The sequence below is a fragment of the Pyxicephalus adspersus genome, chromosome 2 (genome assembly GCF_032062135.1).
Source record: "Pyxicephalus adspersus chromosome 2, UCB_Pads_2.0, whole genome shotgun sequence".
Lineage (NCBI taxonomy): Eukaryota > Metazoa > Chordata > Amphibia > Anura > Pyxicephalidae > Pyxicephalus > Pyxicephalus adspersus.
The window spans coordinates 50884352-50901934 of NC_092859.1; the positions used below are offsets into that span (position 1 = coordinate 50884352).

Consider the following 17583-nt stretch of genomic DNA (forward strand, 5'->3'; position numbering starts at 1 on the left):
TTTCTACAAAAACATAAAATTGACCAAAACATAATATAGTTATAGTTAAACAGCATGCTCGTACTGTTAGAATTAGAAAATCTGGTAATTTGAAAACAATATGGTGTAAACAGAATAATACAACATTATACAATTATTGTGCTTGGCCTTTCTTAAAGAACCTTTAATTGACATATTTTAAGCCTTTTTCTCTAACAAATTGTCACACAGACCTAATCCTTTTCCAAACTTTTGTACAATTCAGAGATTTTTACAGACAATGGTCAAAGTAAGGGAAAATTTTTAGAGAAACGTGTAGATAGGAGAAACCACCCACAAATGTCCCACAAGTTATCTGCTCACAAGTGCACATAAATGACCACCCAGGATTGCTGGTTGGCCATTCATGTGCTGAGCTGTGCATATGCTGCTCAATTTTTTTGTTTTTTTTTTTTTGTTTTTTGACAGTTCCTCAAGGCAATCAGCCAGGTAAGAAGGATTATTGCAGAATGGGCACTGCCTGTCCCTTTTTGTAAAAACGACCTGCTTGATTGAACTATTTGACTGAACTAGTACTTTATTAGTTGGCACTATCAAATATTTTGATTTGATGAAGTTTTATTTTGGAAGCAAGTGAATTCCCCTAGTAACCACGAATTACCTTAGTAACATAGTGCAGGAGTGGCTTAACTATCTACCTGTCTAACTAAAATATAGGTTTTAAATAAATGGTTTAAACTTAGAGATACATACAGACATGAAAACATAAATTGCCAATGTTCAGGCTGTTATGCTAACCCTTTGGCTATGACAGTTTAAATTACTTACAACAATTCTAACTTTTTCTGCTGTTTCTGATCAGCAAAAATGTTACAGGTTAGTGACTCAGAAAGTAATAAATATGGTATAGAAACAAACTATATACCAAGCAGCATTTCAGGAAGGAGATCAGCAATGACTAATTTAATAGATTACTTCCTTAAAGTAAATTCATATGTGTTTCTGTAATTTTTAAAATAAACCTCAGTGCCCTCTGTAGATTAAGTGCCTGTGAGAAAGTGAGTAGAAATAAAAGACAGAGGCTGCGTTTAAATTCATGATGAATCATGTTACGTGCCTTCATTATGAGGCTGTGCAGACCTGTCCTGCAGATTTCATCACACTGCAGATATCTGAGTTCTTGCCAGCTGCAGTGGATCAGTGTACTGGGATTTTCATTGCACACAGCAGCAGATGTCTTCTCTACTTGCCCTTCATGGAAAGAAGGGAAAATACAACACCTTTTTTTTTCTGCAGACATCCATAAATGACAGCATATCTGTTTCCATAATTTTCAAGTCTCAGCAAACATTATAAGATAAAACAATTAATTCCATATGCCTACTAGCATTTTGTCGTGAGAAGGAAAGGAAGGTTATTTTTTCAGTCTTATCAAGTAAAAACATTTTTCTGCTCATAAAAGTAGAAATAGAATTAATGGATAAAGTCAAATGCAATTCCTGCAAAACATTATTATTTGAGAGGATGCATATGCTGAAATATTTTAAATGTATTCAATAAAATAGACACTTGGGAGTGTTTACTGTGTGGAACCAAGAAAATTGAGTTAGGTTTGTAACCATTTAATTTTTTTTTTTACTTTAAATCTTTTAGGCACTGCCATTAGTAGTGCATAGTTTTGATTCTAAAATTAATATTAACCTTAGCCTAAAAAAAGAAAAATAATGCAGCCACCAAATCTAGGAACTTGTGATCTACAGCAAATTACATGTTTTGTTACTGGTTTAGATATGTGTCAAAACATGTAAAACGTGCCTTGAATCAGTCCTATGCTGTCCTGGATTCTTCCTTCATCATCTGCATACTTGATTTCACTTATATACCTAAAACTGTCTTTTCACAGTGTTGGCCCTATAATTGAATGCACTCCAAGGTTGCCAACGGCCTTTCAAAGGTGTCTGTTTTTTAAACTGTTCTGCAGCTCCACTGTTTCTCAGCTTTCCTCACCCACAACATCTTCATCGTTTGACCAAGTCTTTGATCCCAACACCAAGCTTATCCAGCATCCTGAGGACCTTTACATGGACAGGGTCCAGCCAAAGCCTCCTGACAAATATGCATTTTTGGACAGCAAGATAGCAATTTCAGTCCCTGGTTTGCGCAAGTAAAATAACAACATTTGCACTTTACTACACAGTTTTTATATATTAATATATAGTATTTATATATCAGCAATATATTATGCAGTAATATTGCATACCATGCAATATATTATGCAAGTCCATAGTCATGTCATTAGCTGTTCCTCAAAGGGGCTCACAATTTAATGTCCGTACCATAGTCATATGTCTAATATAGTCTTCAATCAATGCATGTTTTTGGAATGTCGGAGGAAACCGGAGTACCCAGAGTAAACCCATACAAATAAGTGTTCTGAAGTCAGTGTTGCAAAGGCTATAGAGTTATCATTCTGCCCCTATTCACTTGTTAGGAGTTTTCAAGATCCCATGTTAGATTTCTTTTTATGAGCTACAAACAATTCAATAATTTATCTGTAACAAAAGACAAACATTATATACATGTAATCAGACTTTCATGGTATTACTACCATAAAAGCCTTGTCTAAATAGGTGGTGGCACTGGTGGGCTCATGGCTTGAGCCAGGACAGGCTCTTTGTTGTATGTCAAGTCTTTTATGAAATTGCATATTGTTACTGACAACTCAAGCAACAACCCATACTCATGTTTCACTTTTCATGGCACCAACCTGCACTGACCAACCCCAAATACCCATCCACCTATAGTTCATAGAAGGATGGCATAGGATGCTGTGCAAATAAAAATCAACTCCCCCCATTAAAAGGACTGTATGGTAACTGTACTGTACAGTGCCACAACCCCCTACTGCCTGATAGTCTTACCAGAGGGATGTGGCAGCCCAGGAGGAGAGGGGACTATTCCATCTTAGGAATATCTTACACCCCGTGGAGAAGAGGTTGCGCTCCTTTTTGGAACTTCAGACCCAATTTGACCTCTCACAAACAGCCTTTTTTGCGTATCTGCAGATTGGACACTATGCCCTCTCCCTCACTTAGGCCTCTAGGTTTACAGAAACTACTTCCTTTGAGAGGATATGCATGCTAAAAGTCTGGTTTCTTCAATTTACCGCCTCCTTCATTCAACCATACGAGGGATTTCTGGTAAATTTGCATATATGAGCACCTGGAAATCTATTCTAGGCCACACTTTGGACAGCGATGAGTAGTTAGATATCTGGGAAGCAGCACAAAAAAGCTCGATCTGTACATTATATTAGGAAAATTTGTACAAAATAATATTTCGATGGTACCACATACCGGATGTGTTGCACAGGTTGTTTCCCGCTGTGGACCTTATTTGCTGGCGATGTGGGACACAGAGGGGAACCCTGGAACATGTGTTCTGGTATTGTCCCTTTATTCAGAGTTATTGGGACTGAGTCCAAAAACTGCTTCAAAATGTGACCCAACAACAGCTTTTACTAGATCCGCTTAAACATTTTTTGGGGCTACCCTTTACAAGCCTCCCAAAACTTACTAGTAACTGATTGCCCAAACACTGGTGGCAGCTCGCACCCTGATTCCAAGCAGATGGAAATCCACCCTGCCTCCCTCTCTAGAGGATTCATATACCCGCATCCAGGATGTTCGCCTAATGGAATACCTTAGGGCCCTCATACAAAAAAAGGTGTATTGATTCGAATTGATTTGGGATCCATGGGACACCTACTACTCGCAAATGCATGACTAGGGAATAATTGTCCATACTTTACCCTGGAATATCTTACTATTAATGCCCACCTGCCCCTTCCTTCTCCTCCCTTTTATTGCTCCTGATTGGTAATATTATGACTTATTACACGTTTTTGTTTTTATTGTGTGGTTTTTTACTTTTTTTTTTTTCCCTTTCTTTTTTCATTCATATGTTTCTAGCAATATTGGATGGGATTCTATTTCTGACTCTGGACTCAATATTATCTGAACGTAGCATTTACCACCTTAGACAGACATATTCTTCGATTGTTTTGTATCTTGCCCCCCCTCCCCATATGTTTATTTTGTATTATGCATATTGATCCTATACCTGTATTGCTGTGTTTCTTGTTTATACTTACAGAAAATTCAATAAAACGTCAGTTTAAAAAAAAAAGACTGTATGGTGGTTTTTCCAATGATATTTGTGAAAATACTTATATATTAGGTAAATCAGTCTTTGAGGCCCATTATCACATGTTAGAGTTGCCAAGGGTGATCTCCTTGCAAACAGTCTGCCTAGAAACACCCACTCCTCTATTCTGACCAACTGATAAAAGCATTTGAGAAAATAGAGCATGCATTTTTTTGTTGTTTTTCAGGATGCTAAGTACAGCACCTTGCTGGTTCCTTACACAGATAAAAAAATAAGGTATGGAATGGAAATGGAAACGTTTTATTTAAACTTTTGTTGGGAAGGGGGCAGAGAGAGTATGGACAGCATAATATAATCAATTTAAAGATTTTTATTTTTAGAAATAACTTATATGACACTTCAATCCACTGTCAATTTCTCAGCCAGAGCTGATGTGTGTGGCAATTTGTTGTTTGCTGGATTAAGACAACAAACCACGTACAAGTTCAATAAATGCCTTCACCAAGTGACTTGTGTGGAGACTGGAACAATGCTGCTGCAAAAGAACAGGCAGTGTCTGTTCTACTGTGTCTAGCTATCTTATAATTCTCTGAAAATCCAAAAAGAGAGGAAAAAAAAAAATTATATATATATATATATATATATATATATATATATAAAACACCCCAAACCATTATATTGTACCACTAAACTGAAGTAATATCTATCTGTAAGAACTGTAATCCACTTGCACTTAGAACACAATAGAACCTAAAGTACCATATGTAGTTAAGTTATGAGTTTACTTACCTGACCTGTGGCTGTGGTGCAGCATCTATATTTGCAGGCACTTGTACCCCTTTCTCCCAATCCTGCTTCCATGAATCAGCCAGTATGTAAAAGTCATCAGGGCCAAGCTGGTATGAGTCTGGTACTTTCATAGCCGTTATCAAATCAGTGCGGAAAACCTGAAATAAATGAGAGAAACATGGTCATGTTTCTTTGTGAGTCAGTTATGTTACAAATCTCAAATACAACTGTGTCCTAGCAATAAGGCTATTTTGTGTTAATATTTATGATCCTTCAGTATAAACTACAACACAGTTACAGATAATATTGGGTAGTTCAAACGTCCCTTTTACAATAAAACATACTTACCTGCCTGTTCGCAATTTACTTTAAATAAAAGTATTTCAGCTGCGTAGTGCATGATCTAGAATGCTGACTAATTATTTGGAATTTCCAGGCCACATTTGGCAAGTTCACATCTATAAATGTTTTCAGATAAAACTTCATGCCAGCAAGTTCCCTTATTTGTGTGGACTGTCAAAATATGGACACTACACATAGAAAAAATGGAATAGTGAAAAGTATCAAAGTTCTTATCTGCTGTATGTGATTTTTTAAGTCTTCTGATGTGTTAATCTAATCTATGGACTCCAAACTTGTATGCATGAGTGTATGTATAGACTCTAAGTTTTGCTGCAACAATGCTAAAAAGTTAATGCAAGGTGGAATTGTTTATCTATATCATTCCTCCTTGTCTCTGACTGTGAGCCATTGCCAGAACTCAACATCTAAATATTCAGTATGAGTTGTCACTGTGAATCTTTTACAAGTTTTTGTAAGTTCCATAAAAAATATTTTTATGAAAGTCCAAAGTCCAGGAGAGTGCTAAAGACAAGGCTCTTTTTCCTCACGTGTCAGTGATGATATGTAAAGTAATTGTGCCATAAGATTTAATTTCACCAGAGCTGGGGAGCTCTTTACAGAGGAGGCAATTACATGCATGACACTACTTTTTATACCTGCTGATAAATGGTACAGCTGGTGAAATGTACTTGTTTGCCATCTATTAGGGCTGTAAATTAGGGATTCATATATTTTGCGCACACTGCCAACTCCCAGGTTATTTATCACCAAAAATACAATGTTCATAGAGACCAAACTAGGAATAAATCTATGAAGTTCGCCCAGTACTAAAGCCAAGAGCATTCATGAAAAAAATTCTAGCAGGCAGTGGTCCCTGCAGATTCAGGAGGTCTGTGCCTTCCTCAGGTTCACCCACCTTGCACTCCTGTGCTGCCAGCACCAACTCCAGAATCCCAGTTCCTGCTCACTTCCTGGTCCAGGTCATATGAGTCTGTCAGCTGCCCCTTTATCTCAGAGAACTAGAGAGTTCCGCAGATGCACTCCACCTGCTGGCAGGCATGTGAACACCACCTGGGAATGCCTCTTCACCAGCACTCCCTCTGGTGGTTGGTTAGGAGTCTGCAGGTCAAATGACTTCTATCCATCACATGACCTTCCCTTTTTTAAGGAATTGGCTGGCAACAGGAATTTGCCTGAACAAGGAGTTCCCTTAAGCTCTGTTCCCAGGTTCCAGCTGGTTTTGTCTGCATCTCCAGTTGCTGTCTCCCTTGTGTACCGACTCTGGCTTTGGCCCTTGACTATTCCTGTTTGTCGCCTGCTCTGATTTCTGACTTGTTTGACCATGCTCCTGTCTCATGTCCCGACACCTCCCCTGATTCCTATCTGTCAGCAGTCACCTGTCTCTGCGTGCACAGAGGCCGCAACCTGGCAGCTGCATGCAGCGTAACAGCCTCACCTGTAGAGGCTCTGGAGAAGACCGGGCAGCTGCTTAGACTCTGCACCCTGTGCACGTCTCTGGTTACTGGGCTGGTGACATGGAGGGTCCACCATCCTATGCCCAGTGGCATCGTGACATCATGCCAACATAAATTTTCCCCAGCAGTTAGTTAAGCCATGTAAAATAACCTAACGATTAGGTGGAAAGGCAGAGTGAGAGAGTTATCTAGTATGAAAGTAATATGTGATATTTTTGGTGAAAGATTTGGGAAGCAAAACAAAATTTGCCACTTATATATGCTGTAAAGGTTTTAACAAATGTTATTGCAGAAAATTACCAACTGTATTTGCATCAAAAATATTAGACCGTAAAATCACGTACATCAGATGCCAAAATTGTTCTGCAACCTGCAAACCCAGCTTTACTATATGTCACAAAGCACTGTGCAAACTTACCCAAAAAGCCTACACAATATTTAAAACAAAGATAGGGATCTTTATTTTAGACCTTTGAACTGTAATTTTGAAATCTTAATGGACCAAGAACAACACTCATAAGGATCCTTATCAGAATGTGTTAGTGATATGAATGGAACATTTTGTGCAGTATATTGCTAACATAATAAAAATATTATAATGAAAGTATCTAAAACCAAAAACATTTGGTCCTTACTATTGAGATAGTCCCTTTTTGTGTTGTCCTGGTCCCCAAGATAAGGTAGATAAAATGTTACAGTTGTCACTTGAACAACACATGGGGGACGGTCTTCCAATAGGGACACTAGTTCTAGTAACATGTAACTAAAATAGTATTTTACAAAATACTCAAAAGAAACCAGAACTTTTACAGGATACCACAGAAACAACATTATTAGCAATCAAGGATCAATACAAATGATTCTACAAATCTTTGGACTGTAGCATACATTATACCATGTTTGTTTTTAAACCAGCAAAACATGTCCTAGTAATATCATCACATAAAATATTTTAGACATATTCTCTGATTTTTTTGTAGCATATATTTGTACATCTATTGGGGTGGTGAGATTAATGACATTCAAAAAAGATTACTAATGCACAGTTTGTGGCTAGGTGTGAACTGATGGACATTCAATTGTTTGTTCTTCCTAGATCCTTGATCTTTAACAACCCTTATAATCTGAGGAAATGCAGAGAAAACCAACACTTTAAACAGGTGAACAACCTCTCTGACTTCATTCCCTGTGACTACATAAATTTAAAGTCATATCTTTTTAAAAAAATACAAAAAAATAAAAAAGACAATACACTTTGTCCTGTCCTTGCCCTCAAGATAGGATTCCCCTTTGATCTAATTCATTCAAATCGCAAACATCATGTTTTTTAAAACTACTACAAAATAATGAAACCTCAAAGTGATGGAATGCCGGAAGCAAAAGACTGATTAATAGATATTAAGCGCCTACAAACTTCGCAACTTTGCTTTCTAAACAATGGAAAAGACAAAGTTAAACAGCTTTAGGTAAAAAAAAAACATTTTTGTTTAGATGTTGCATACTATTATTGTATATTTATTTGTGGAAAAAAGGAACCAAGGCTCAACCCTAACTGTAACTCAACCCTAACTGTTTAAGAGGATTTGAATTAACTAGATAAAAATCATGAAGAAGAGATGGATTTCTTGTGAAGTGGTACCCACTGTTCAATGCCAATATTGCTTAAAAATGTGCCTTCTCCTGCGAACAATGTAGTACTAAAAAGACCACCTACTGAGTGATATAATGTATAAATAAACACGTTGTACAACCAGCAAAGGCCAGGACCATAAGAAGCCACATTATGTTGATCTGACATCAGTGATCACTATTTTAGATGAGGGACAAATATTGGACTTTTCTTTGTTTATAATTGTGTCTTATGTGTAATGTGTCTGTATGTGTAATGACTAAACAATGTATATCTGCGATGCTTAAAAAGCTTGATGAAGTCACTTTATTGCCGCACAAATATTTTTTATTTTTTTTAAATTGTAGTTTTTACGGATAACATGGTACAATAAGGGGGGAAATTTTGGGGAAAAAAAGGGAGTAGGCAAGAAGAGAATAAACAGGAAAAAAATATAAAAAAAAGATACTTTATACGTATTTCAAGTTAGTACATGTGTAGAGGTCATATCAGTACATAAAAGAACAGTGTCCAACAGATAAAACAGATTGCAGACTGGGGCTTCTAGTCTATAGGTATGCAAGTTGAAGTGGTTGTTAAAATATGTATTTCCCAAAAACATCTACTAACTTTATGTTTTCTTGATAATTGCTATAACTTCAGCACATTGGTTCTTGAATTTTTAAAGCTCTCCAAGGCTGGAGAGGATACACATTCTTCAGTGATGCTGGGTGATCCAGCAAACTTGGAATGGATCTGTTCCAGGATTCAAAACATTTGCTAGCCAATATCAAATTACTTCAAAGATATCCTTTCCAGATTTCCCGGATTACCCAGCTTCACTGATAAGTGTATTCTCCCCAGCCTTGGAGAGCTTTAATAAATCAGGCTCATTGTGTAAGTGTTAAAGAGGCTCATGCAAGGGAACAACGAATCGAGAAGTCTTTAGCATTAGTTCAGAGGCTTAATTGGACACCTGTGAATTTTAAACATCCCAATCCTCCCATGTAAGATCAAACGCCTGCTTTTTTACCAAAGTAGTTAGGTACTACATCAGTCAGACATCTTGGATGTGTTTATAAAGATCGTCTATGGAAGGGGGAGGGTGGATTTCTATTTGGAAGGGATAAGTGTGTGAGCTGCCACCAGGAGAAGTGTTACGGGAGATACAGATATTGGTAGGCCAAGCAGGTGTGTGAGTAGATCCAGTGTATTCTGGTGGTGCCTGACATCCTAAAGTAACCCATTAACTCTGAGCCAGTAATCCTGGATAATGGGGCACCACCAGAATATTTATATGTATATATGTAAGTTCAAGGATGCCACTATGAGTGTTGCACCGCCAACAAATTGTGCTGGAGCTGGGAAATAGGGGGTGAAGAACCTCTGGGGGTATGGTAACAACGAAATAGGATTTTTTCTTAGAAGTTTTCCTGTAAATAGTGCAGATTTCATGGACTGCTTTCCCAGATCTGGGACCAGGTTTCAGCGTCAAGTACCTGCCCCAGGATTTTCCTCCAGGTGGTCATGTAAGGGAATTTGGCAATTAGTGGACGGCTGGTGTTATGCAGTACCTTGTAATTGGGTGAAATTAAACCCTTAGGGTGTGAGCCCTCTCCACACAGCCTTTCAAACCCGGTGGGGTCAGTAAACCTAGTAAAGGAGCCTAACGTATCTGCAAATAGGCCTAAAATGAGGTGCGGATAGGTCATATTTCTCCTTTAATTCTGGGATATTCTTTGATATTGCAGAGGAAAAGCTGTCTGGGATCTATGGTATCAAGATAATTGATGTTATTACCAACATAGGGGAGACCAGTTTGTATTTAGTATAGGAGGTTTAACAGTTGGTCGCATGGAAAACAAGGTGACGGCATATGCCAATGACCTTTTGTTCTATATAACTAGCCCCATAGTGACAAAACCTAATCTTCTAGCAGAATTAAGACGATTCAAGAATTTATCAAATTATAAAATAAATCTTCAAAAATCACTCAATGTGTCCCTTCCTTCACTCTGGACATTGCAACCCAATTTCCCCTTTAAATGGGCCAGAACATCCATAAAATATTTGGGTACTCAAATCGAACTAAATTTTCTTCCACTACTCAATACGATCTGCAAGGATTTGCAGAAGTGGGGACAATTGGTTTGCACATGGTTCAGTAGGTGCAATATACTGAAAATGAATGTGATGCCCAGACTTCTGTATCTGCTGCAGGTCAGAGTACCTGCATTGACAAAGAGGTAGTCTATGGGGGTGTGATTTTGATGTGGGGGCCGAATAGGGGCAGACAGGTGATGTATTCTCCAAACATGATATAGGTGGTAGCATTTAATTAACCGCCGTAGAGCTTGGGAATGATGGACCACTGTGGATGATAGAGGGCAAACAGAGGTAGACAGTCGGTCGAATGTAAGGAAAAAAATCAGGTTAAAGTCACCCTAATCACTAAACTACCATCCCATGGTGTTGGCATAAAATATGCTCCCATATAAGGTCTAAGATTATTGCTTCATGTCATTTCTTGTTATGTTAAATTTCTGCCACTTGTGATGCAGTGCTGTTGCAGACCCGGAATGCTTTAGAACTTTTGCAAATATATAAAAGTCCAAATATGACCACTTGTGGTATTAATTTCTTTTAATGATTCATCTCCTTGGTATTTTATTTTATTTACAAAGTTAGCAACCAAAAAATAAAGTTCAAGGGGAATTAATGCTTTTTTCTGTCTTGCTTCTTTATTGTCCAAATTGTCCATCTATAGAGAGTGACAGAAGATTGTATAGCTGTCATGCTTAGTGAGACAGATCCACTAGGGGGGGGGGCTACAGCTTGCACAAAAGTGGTGGGAGCCTCAAGAAGGGCCAAGGCCCAGAGTCTAAGCAGCAACAAGGTCTTCTCTAGAGCCTCTAGTAATGAGGATGTTGTGCTGCTGGTTACCGCCAGCTTGCGGTCTCTGGGCACACCAGGGTGGGCAGGAAGATACACGGAACCAAACCACTAAGCAGAAGAATCGTCAAGGAAGGTTAGGGTCTGGGAGGCAGCAAGCAAGAGAAGTCTGGTCACAAACCGGGGGTCAAATATCAGGGATCCAGGAAATAAACACCAGTGACACAGGGGCCGCTGCAGACACAGGGTATAAGGCTTAGATCAATACTGATATGACCCAGACACCAATCCCACAAATTATGCCGCAGTCTTCGCCTATAGCAGCCCCCACTCAGCCTCGGTGAGACTGGTTGTGTCTACCAGCACTCGGTTTCCCCAGGACTTGGTGCGCAAAGGATGGTGTCTGGAGATAGGCCAGCAGCCGACCCAGTGCCCACCAATGCAGAGTACAGAGCCACAAATGCAGAGAAAGAAGTGACAGGTAATCAAAAAAAACTAGCCGAGGTCAGAAACACAGGAACACAGTCAATCCAGCGAAGTAAAAAAGGCAAAGGCAAAAACAGAGTCGGGGTCACAAGCAGAGGTCGGTCCAGGCAGGGTTCAAATGGATAGTCAGAAACAGGCACAGGTCAGTAACAGAGAGAACTCATAAAAACACTCCAACACAGTTAAGCCCAGCAGACGCTATAACAGGCACCTCTGAATGAGAGCAGAGGCTAAAAAGCCCCAGCAGCCAATGCCAGCCTGGGATTAACAGGAACTACTCAGCTAATCAGCTGCACACAACTCAATTCCCTTCAGCTGTGCAGCCCTAGTGCAGAGGATGCTAAGGAAAATCTCAGCCACAGAGATGCTGCAACCTACAGGGCACTGATCCTGCAACCCCAGTGCTACCACAAGCGCAGTGGCTAGAGAGAATCAATTTCTTGGTTTCAGCTTCTCATTTCATGTGGTGAGTTTCATAGCCAACCAACAAATATTTGCATTAGGTTGCAAAAAATTTAAATAAATATTTTCCTAGCCACGAAAGAAACCAAAGCCAAACGAAGAAGAAAAGAGTAAAATCTTACATGTAGAGTAGAATACTTACTTTAAAAATGGCATTAACAGTTCAAATTACTGTGGAAGTGATAGTCACAACCAGGGAGCCATTATTTTAGATAAACAATCTTTTCCTAAGTTCCAGCCATTAAAATATTACTCTGAAAAGAAAAACTTAAAATATTTTTGCTCACAGCTGATGTTAACAAAGCAATAAGGAACAATAAAAGGGCATTCCAAAAATGTAAAAAAGGATCACCTTCATCATTTGAAAACTATAAAGAATATAACAAAAGATGTAAAAAGGAGATAAAATGTGCAAAACTTCAAAATGAAAGACAGATTGCAAAGGAAGAGAAATACACCCCCCCCCCCCCCTCAAAAAAAATAAAAAATTAAATACATCAATAGTAAAAAGATCAGATCTGAGCATGTAGGCCACTTAAAGGATGTCTCTGGGTTGGTAACAGGATAAAGAAAAGGCGGATTTACCAAACTCTTTTTTTAGCTCTGTGTACACAAAGGAAACTGTCAGAGCTCAAGTCCAAATTCATAATAGCAATGTCACTACCTTGAATGAGTCAGCATGGCTTCAAGAAAGACAGAAGTTGTCAAACAAATTAGGTAAAGGAATTAGGTAAACAGGTAGATTGTGGATTAGCAGTTTATATAGTGTACTTGGACTTTGTGAAAGCATTTGATACTGCACACCACAGACGGTTAATATGCAGGTTAGGGTCAAAAGGTTTAGAAAAGTCAATCTGTAAATGGATAGAGAACTGGCTTAAAGACCACATCCAGAGAGTTGTAATTAATGATTCATACTCTGAATGGTCTAAGGTTATTAGTGGTGTACCCCAGGGTTCAGTGTTGGGACCTTTACTGTTTAACATCTTTATCACTGATATGGAGTTTGGGATTAAAAGTACCATTTCTGTGTTTGCAGATGACACCAAACTATGTAATGGAATTATGTCCATACAGGATGTCTATAATCTACAAGCAGACCTGGATGTACTGTTTGATTGGGCAGCCAAGTAGCAAATGACATTTAATATAGATAAATGTAAAGTTATGCACTTGGGGGCTAACAACATGCATGCTTCATACTGTGTAGGGGGAATACATTTGGGGATAGTCAGAAATGGAAAAGGATCTGGGTGTTCTGGTAGATCATAGACCTAATAACAGCATGCAATACCAACCTGCAATATTTAAAGCTAGTAAAGAAAAGTATTAAAAGAGGAATAGACTGCAGAGATGGAGACATATTCCTGCCCCTGTACAAAGCACTGGTCAGACCACATCTGGAATATGCAGTCCAGTTTTGGGCACCAGTTCACAAAAAGGACATTGTGGAATTGGAAAGAGTGCGGAGAAGGGCAACTAAACCAATGGAAGGAATGGAGGAGCTCTGCTATGAGGAGAGATTAGCTGAACTGAATCTATTCTCCCTTGAGAAGAGACGTTTAAGGGGGGATATGATCACCCTGTATAAATATATAAACAGTCCATATAGAAAACTCTGTTCTTAATAATTCACTTTGAGATCATTACAAAGAACAGGAGGGCACTCTTTGCGTTTGGAGGAAAAGAAGTTTAAGCTCCAGATAAGGAAAGGATTCTTCACTGTAAGGTCTGTGGAATCGGCTCCCTCAGGAAGTAGTTTTTAGCAACTACTATAGATTGCTGGATGAAAAAGAAAAATAGGTGTTTTTCTAGAAGCACAGAATATAACTGGTTATTAAGAATTCAAAGTAAAGATAACAGAGACTGTTAATCCAGGGAAGATCTGATTGACTCATGGAATCAGGGAGGAATTTTTTTCCCGTTGAAGCAAATTGTACCAGGGTTTTTTTGCCTTCCTCTGGAGCAACTATGTCTGATAGGGTTTTATATCTGGGATATGTTTATTTCCCTAGGGGCTGAACTTGATGGACTCTTTTTTCAACCTAACTTACTATGTAACTTTGTTTCTCAACATTATTGTCCTCTCCTGTCTTTTCCTATTATTCTAAATACCCAATCTAACACATTAAGAAGAATACAACTTTATAGCATCTTGATCTTGATCGGAGACTAAGTTTAATAATGCAGAAGGTATATATCACTGCATGTCTACATTTGTATGTAAAGTGTATTGTAGAAACATTTCAGGGATTATAATTTACCAATGGACTTATGTACAAATTCCATCAATAACACTGGTTAACATACATTTTCTTGCCAAACAGATTAAAGTCATTTTCGATTATGTTTGATGTACAGATTGCAAATATGGTATTGGTTTTGCTGGATTGGCTCAAGTTTTTGAAATAATGACCTCAATAATAACTTTCTAGAAAACGAATGAAACATGAAAATTAAGAAAAAGTAAACTAGATATGCCTTTGTATACAAAATTAAATTTTTGAAATACCTAATGTCAATATATTGTATATTCAGTATATTTACAGAAGTAATCACAAAGAAGTTGAAAAATTTTGTCTAATTTCCTTTTATGCTGATGATCAGGACAATCACGTTGAAGGCTCCAGCAGTAGTCTGCCATCATGTCTATCCCATCTGCCCTGATACCTTTCTTCCATCACCCCTATATCTTGATGGAACCTCTCCCCTTGTTCCTCACTGAAATCGACAAGGTTTTCTGGACATTTTTGCAAATGGTTATACAAATAGTGTACCTTTATGCTCATAGTAGCACCCAAATTTTTAAAGTTTAAGAGCAAGTTATGTAACAGTTTTTCATAACTTTGTGCTTTATAGTTACCCAAGAAATTCTTGACAACCATGACATAGCTGTGCCAGGCAGAAGCTTCAGTATCAGTCATGTAACTTGTGAAATTTGAATCATTTATCAATTTCCAAATATGGGGTCCATCAAAGATTCCTGCTTTTAGTTTTCAGTACTCAGTCCAGGGAAGAATCTACAAATGTATTTGAAGAAATCACCGTCCTTGTTCAGAGCTCTAACAAATTTCTTAATGAATCCCAACTTTATGTGTAGTGGAGGGAGAATGATTTTTTTCTTTGTCAACCATTGGCTCTTTATTTATGTTTGCTGCATCTTTTTTAATGTTTTTCCTTAGAGGCCATGTCACTTTTTTCCAGTGATCCTGCTTTGGTCTACAATCCCACAAGCAGGTGAACTATGGGTACTTTGTGTATTCACTTTGCTGACCAAGTAGGAAGTTCACCAATTTTAAATCAACACATATGGACCATTGGTGTTCATTACAGCAAAGCTTTTGTAAGACCATTTTGATAATATATTTTTTAGTTTTGTTGAGTGACCAATTGGAAATGATGCATAACAGTTGCCATTATCCAGTAAAACAGATTTCAAACTTCTAAGTGGAATGGTCTATGAAAAGCCGCCAGTCTTCTGCTCGGTATTCTGGTACTCCCATATGGGCTAGTAGTCCAGGGATGTTACAACAGTACACAAAGTCTTCATCTTCACTGAAATATGGTAGGAGTGTCACCTCGCTTGTCCAATAAACCGTTATTTTAACTTCCGATCTCAGATAGTTCTTTTCGTTTAGCCTGGATGCTAAAAGTTCAGATGCTTGTTTTGACAGACTAAGGTCACGTATTAAATCATTGTTCAGATACATTGTTCAGATACAATAAACCATGTTAGATACAGGAATATCAGGAAATGTACTGAACATATGGTGTGGGTATGGGAACATCAGCACCCTGCGGCACAGGTCATCTTGCTGATTCCAAATCAGGGTACTTCTGCTTTTTTTCCTTGTACTGATTGAAACCTTTTACATTCACAGCACAAAAGTAACAATCATTATGATGATTTTTGGGGCCTCGCCATACCATAGTTACACCAAATTTCAAACTTTTTGAACATGTTTTGCATACCATATGGGGAGCCCAATACTTATCTTGGCCCCCCAGTTTAATACGAAAATATGCAAGATATGCTTGTTTCACAAATTCTGTAATGTTTCTACTATTATTCACCACAAATGTAGCAAAATACATTAGGGTCATTTAAACAATTTCTTGAAGAACTCATATTTCTGTAAAAAAGAAAATGTAGGAATAAAAAGAAGGCAAATTATTTTTTTAATAAAAATAATGCTACATTTAATATATAAAATGCAAAGCATTAGTGTAAATAAAGATTGATAATATTATGTTTTGTTAACATTTGTTGTTGGTAAAAATCGTCTATTCCGATTCCTGTATCAAAAGAACTAGAGCCAATTCAATGAAACTGATGTAATTTCTGGATTCAGCAGACCTGAAATACACTAACTATATTAAAAAATCCTTGACAAGTGAAACTTTTTTTTTTTTTGTTGAGCTGTGTAATCATCCATCAAAACATAATATTTCTACCCTACTAGCATCCTTCCTAATGGTGTGTCGAGTTTTTAAAAAAAGCGGTGTCCATTCTGTGCAATGTCCTCCTTAATCCCTGTCCCACTTAGCTTTTCCATATTTTAATAAGTACACACACACTTGTTTTCTCCCCCACCTATTGAAATCCTAATTAGAATTCCTTACTGCTCTCTTCACAATTCAAATATAAAATAAATTATAAAACTATTGATTCTCCACACATCAAATAATCCTCAGGTGTAGATGGCTACTCCAATGAATACTGCAAAAAATTCAAATCTCAGATAGCACCTTATCTTGTGAAGGTCTTTGATTTAGCAACATCCTCTGGATCCTCTTTCTTAGGTAAATGCTTCAAGCAGTCATTGTTACCATTGCCAAATCTGGAAAAGATCCAACAACTTACCAGCAATCAAACCCATTTCTTTTTAAATATAGATTTTAAGGTTTTTGCAAAATTGATGGCTTTTAGACTGATGGATGTGGTCCCCACTTTTATAGCGCCTGATCAGGTCAGCTTTGTTAAAAATAGGCAAGCTCCTAATGGGACTAGGAGAGTGTCTAACGTTCTTCACTATTCAGAATTATGCAAACAGCCTTTGGACGCAGAGAAAATGTTTGATTAGAGTACACTATGGCTATTTATCTAGTCTGCTTGACAAGTTGAGATTCTTGAGCTCTATCAAATCGGTAATTATGTCCCTATATTCTCAATTATCAGCAAGAATCTTTTCTTCTGGAACTCTTTCAAAAGAAGTTGCAATCACCAATGGAATCCAACAGGGGTTTTTCCTGTCCCCTTTATTATTTATAATGTTAAAAAACCTGGTGGAACATGTATGGAGTAATAAGGCTGTTCATGGTATCAAGATTCACAACCGGGAGCATAAAGTCAGTCTTTTTGTGGATCACCCTCCCTGCCAG

General features: G+C 37.9%; 1 protein-coding gene across 5 annotated transcripts in view; it reads right to left on the reverse strand.

Annotated features, from left to right (window-relative positions):
- JADE2 (jade family PHD finger 2) overlaps positions 1 to 17583 on the reverse strand; it is a 256030-nt gene that overhangs the window by 165120 nt on the left and 73327 nt on the right. For all 5 annotated transcript variants that reach the window (XM_072400764.1, XM_072400761.1, XM_072400763.1 and 2 more), the window contains one exon: positions 4936 to 5093. In XM_072400764.1, coding sequence (XP_072256865.1) covers positions 4936 to 5093 — 158 coding nt within the window. The remainder of the gene's footprint in view (positions 1 to 4935; positions 5094 to 17583) is intronic.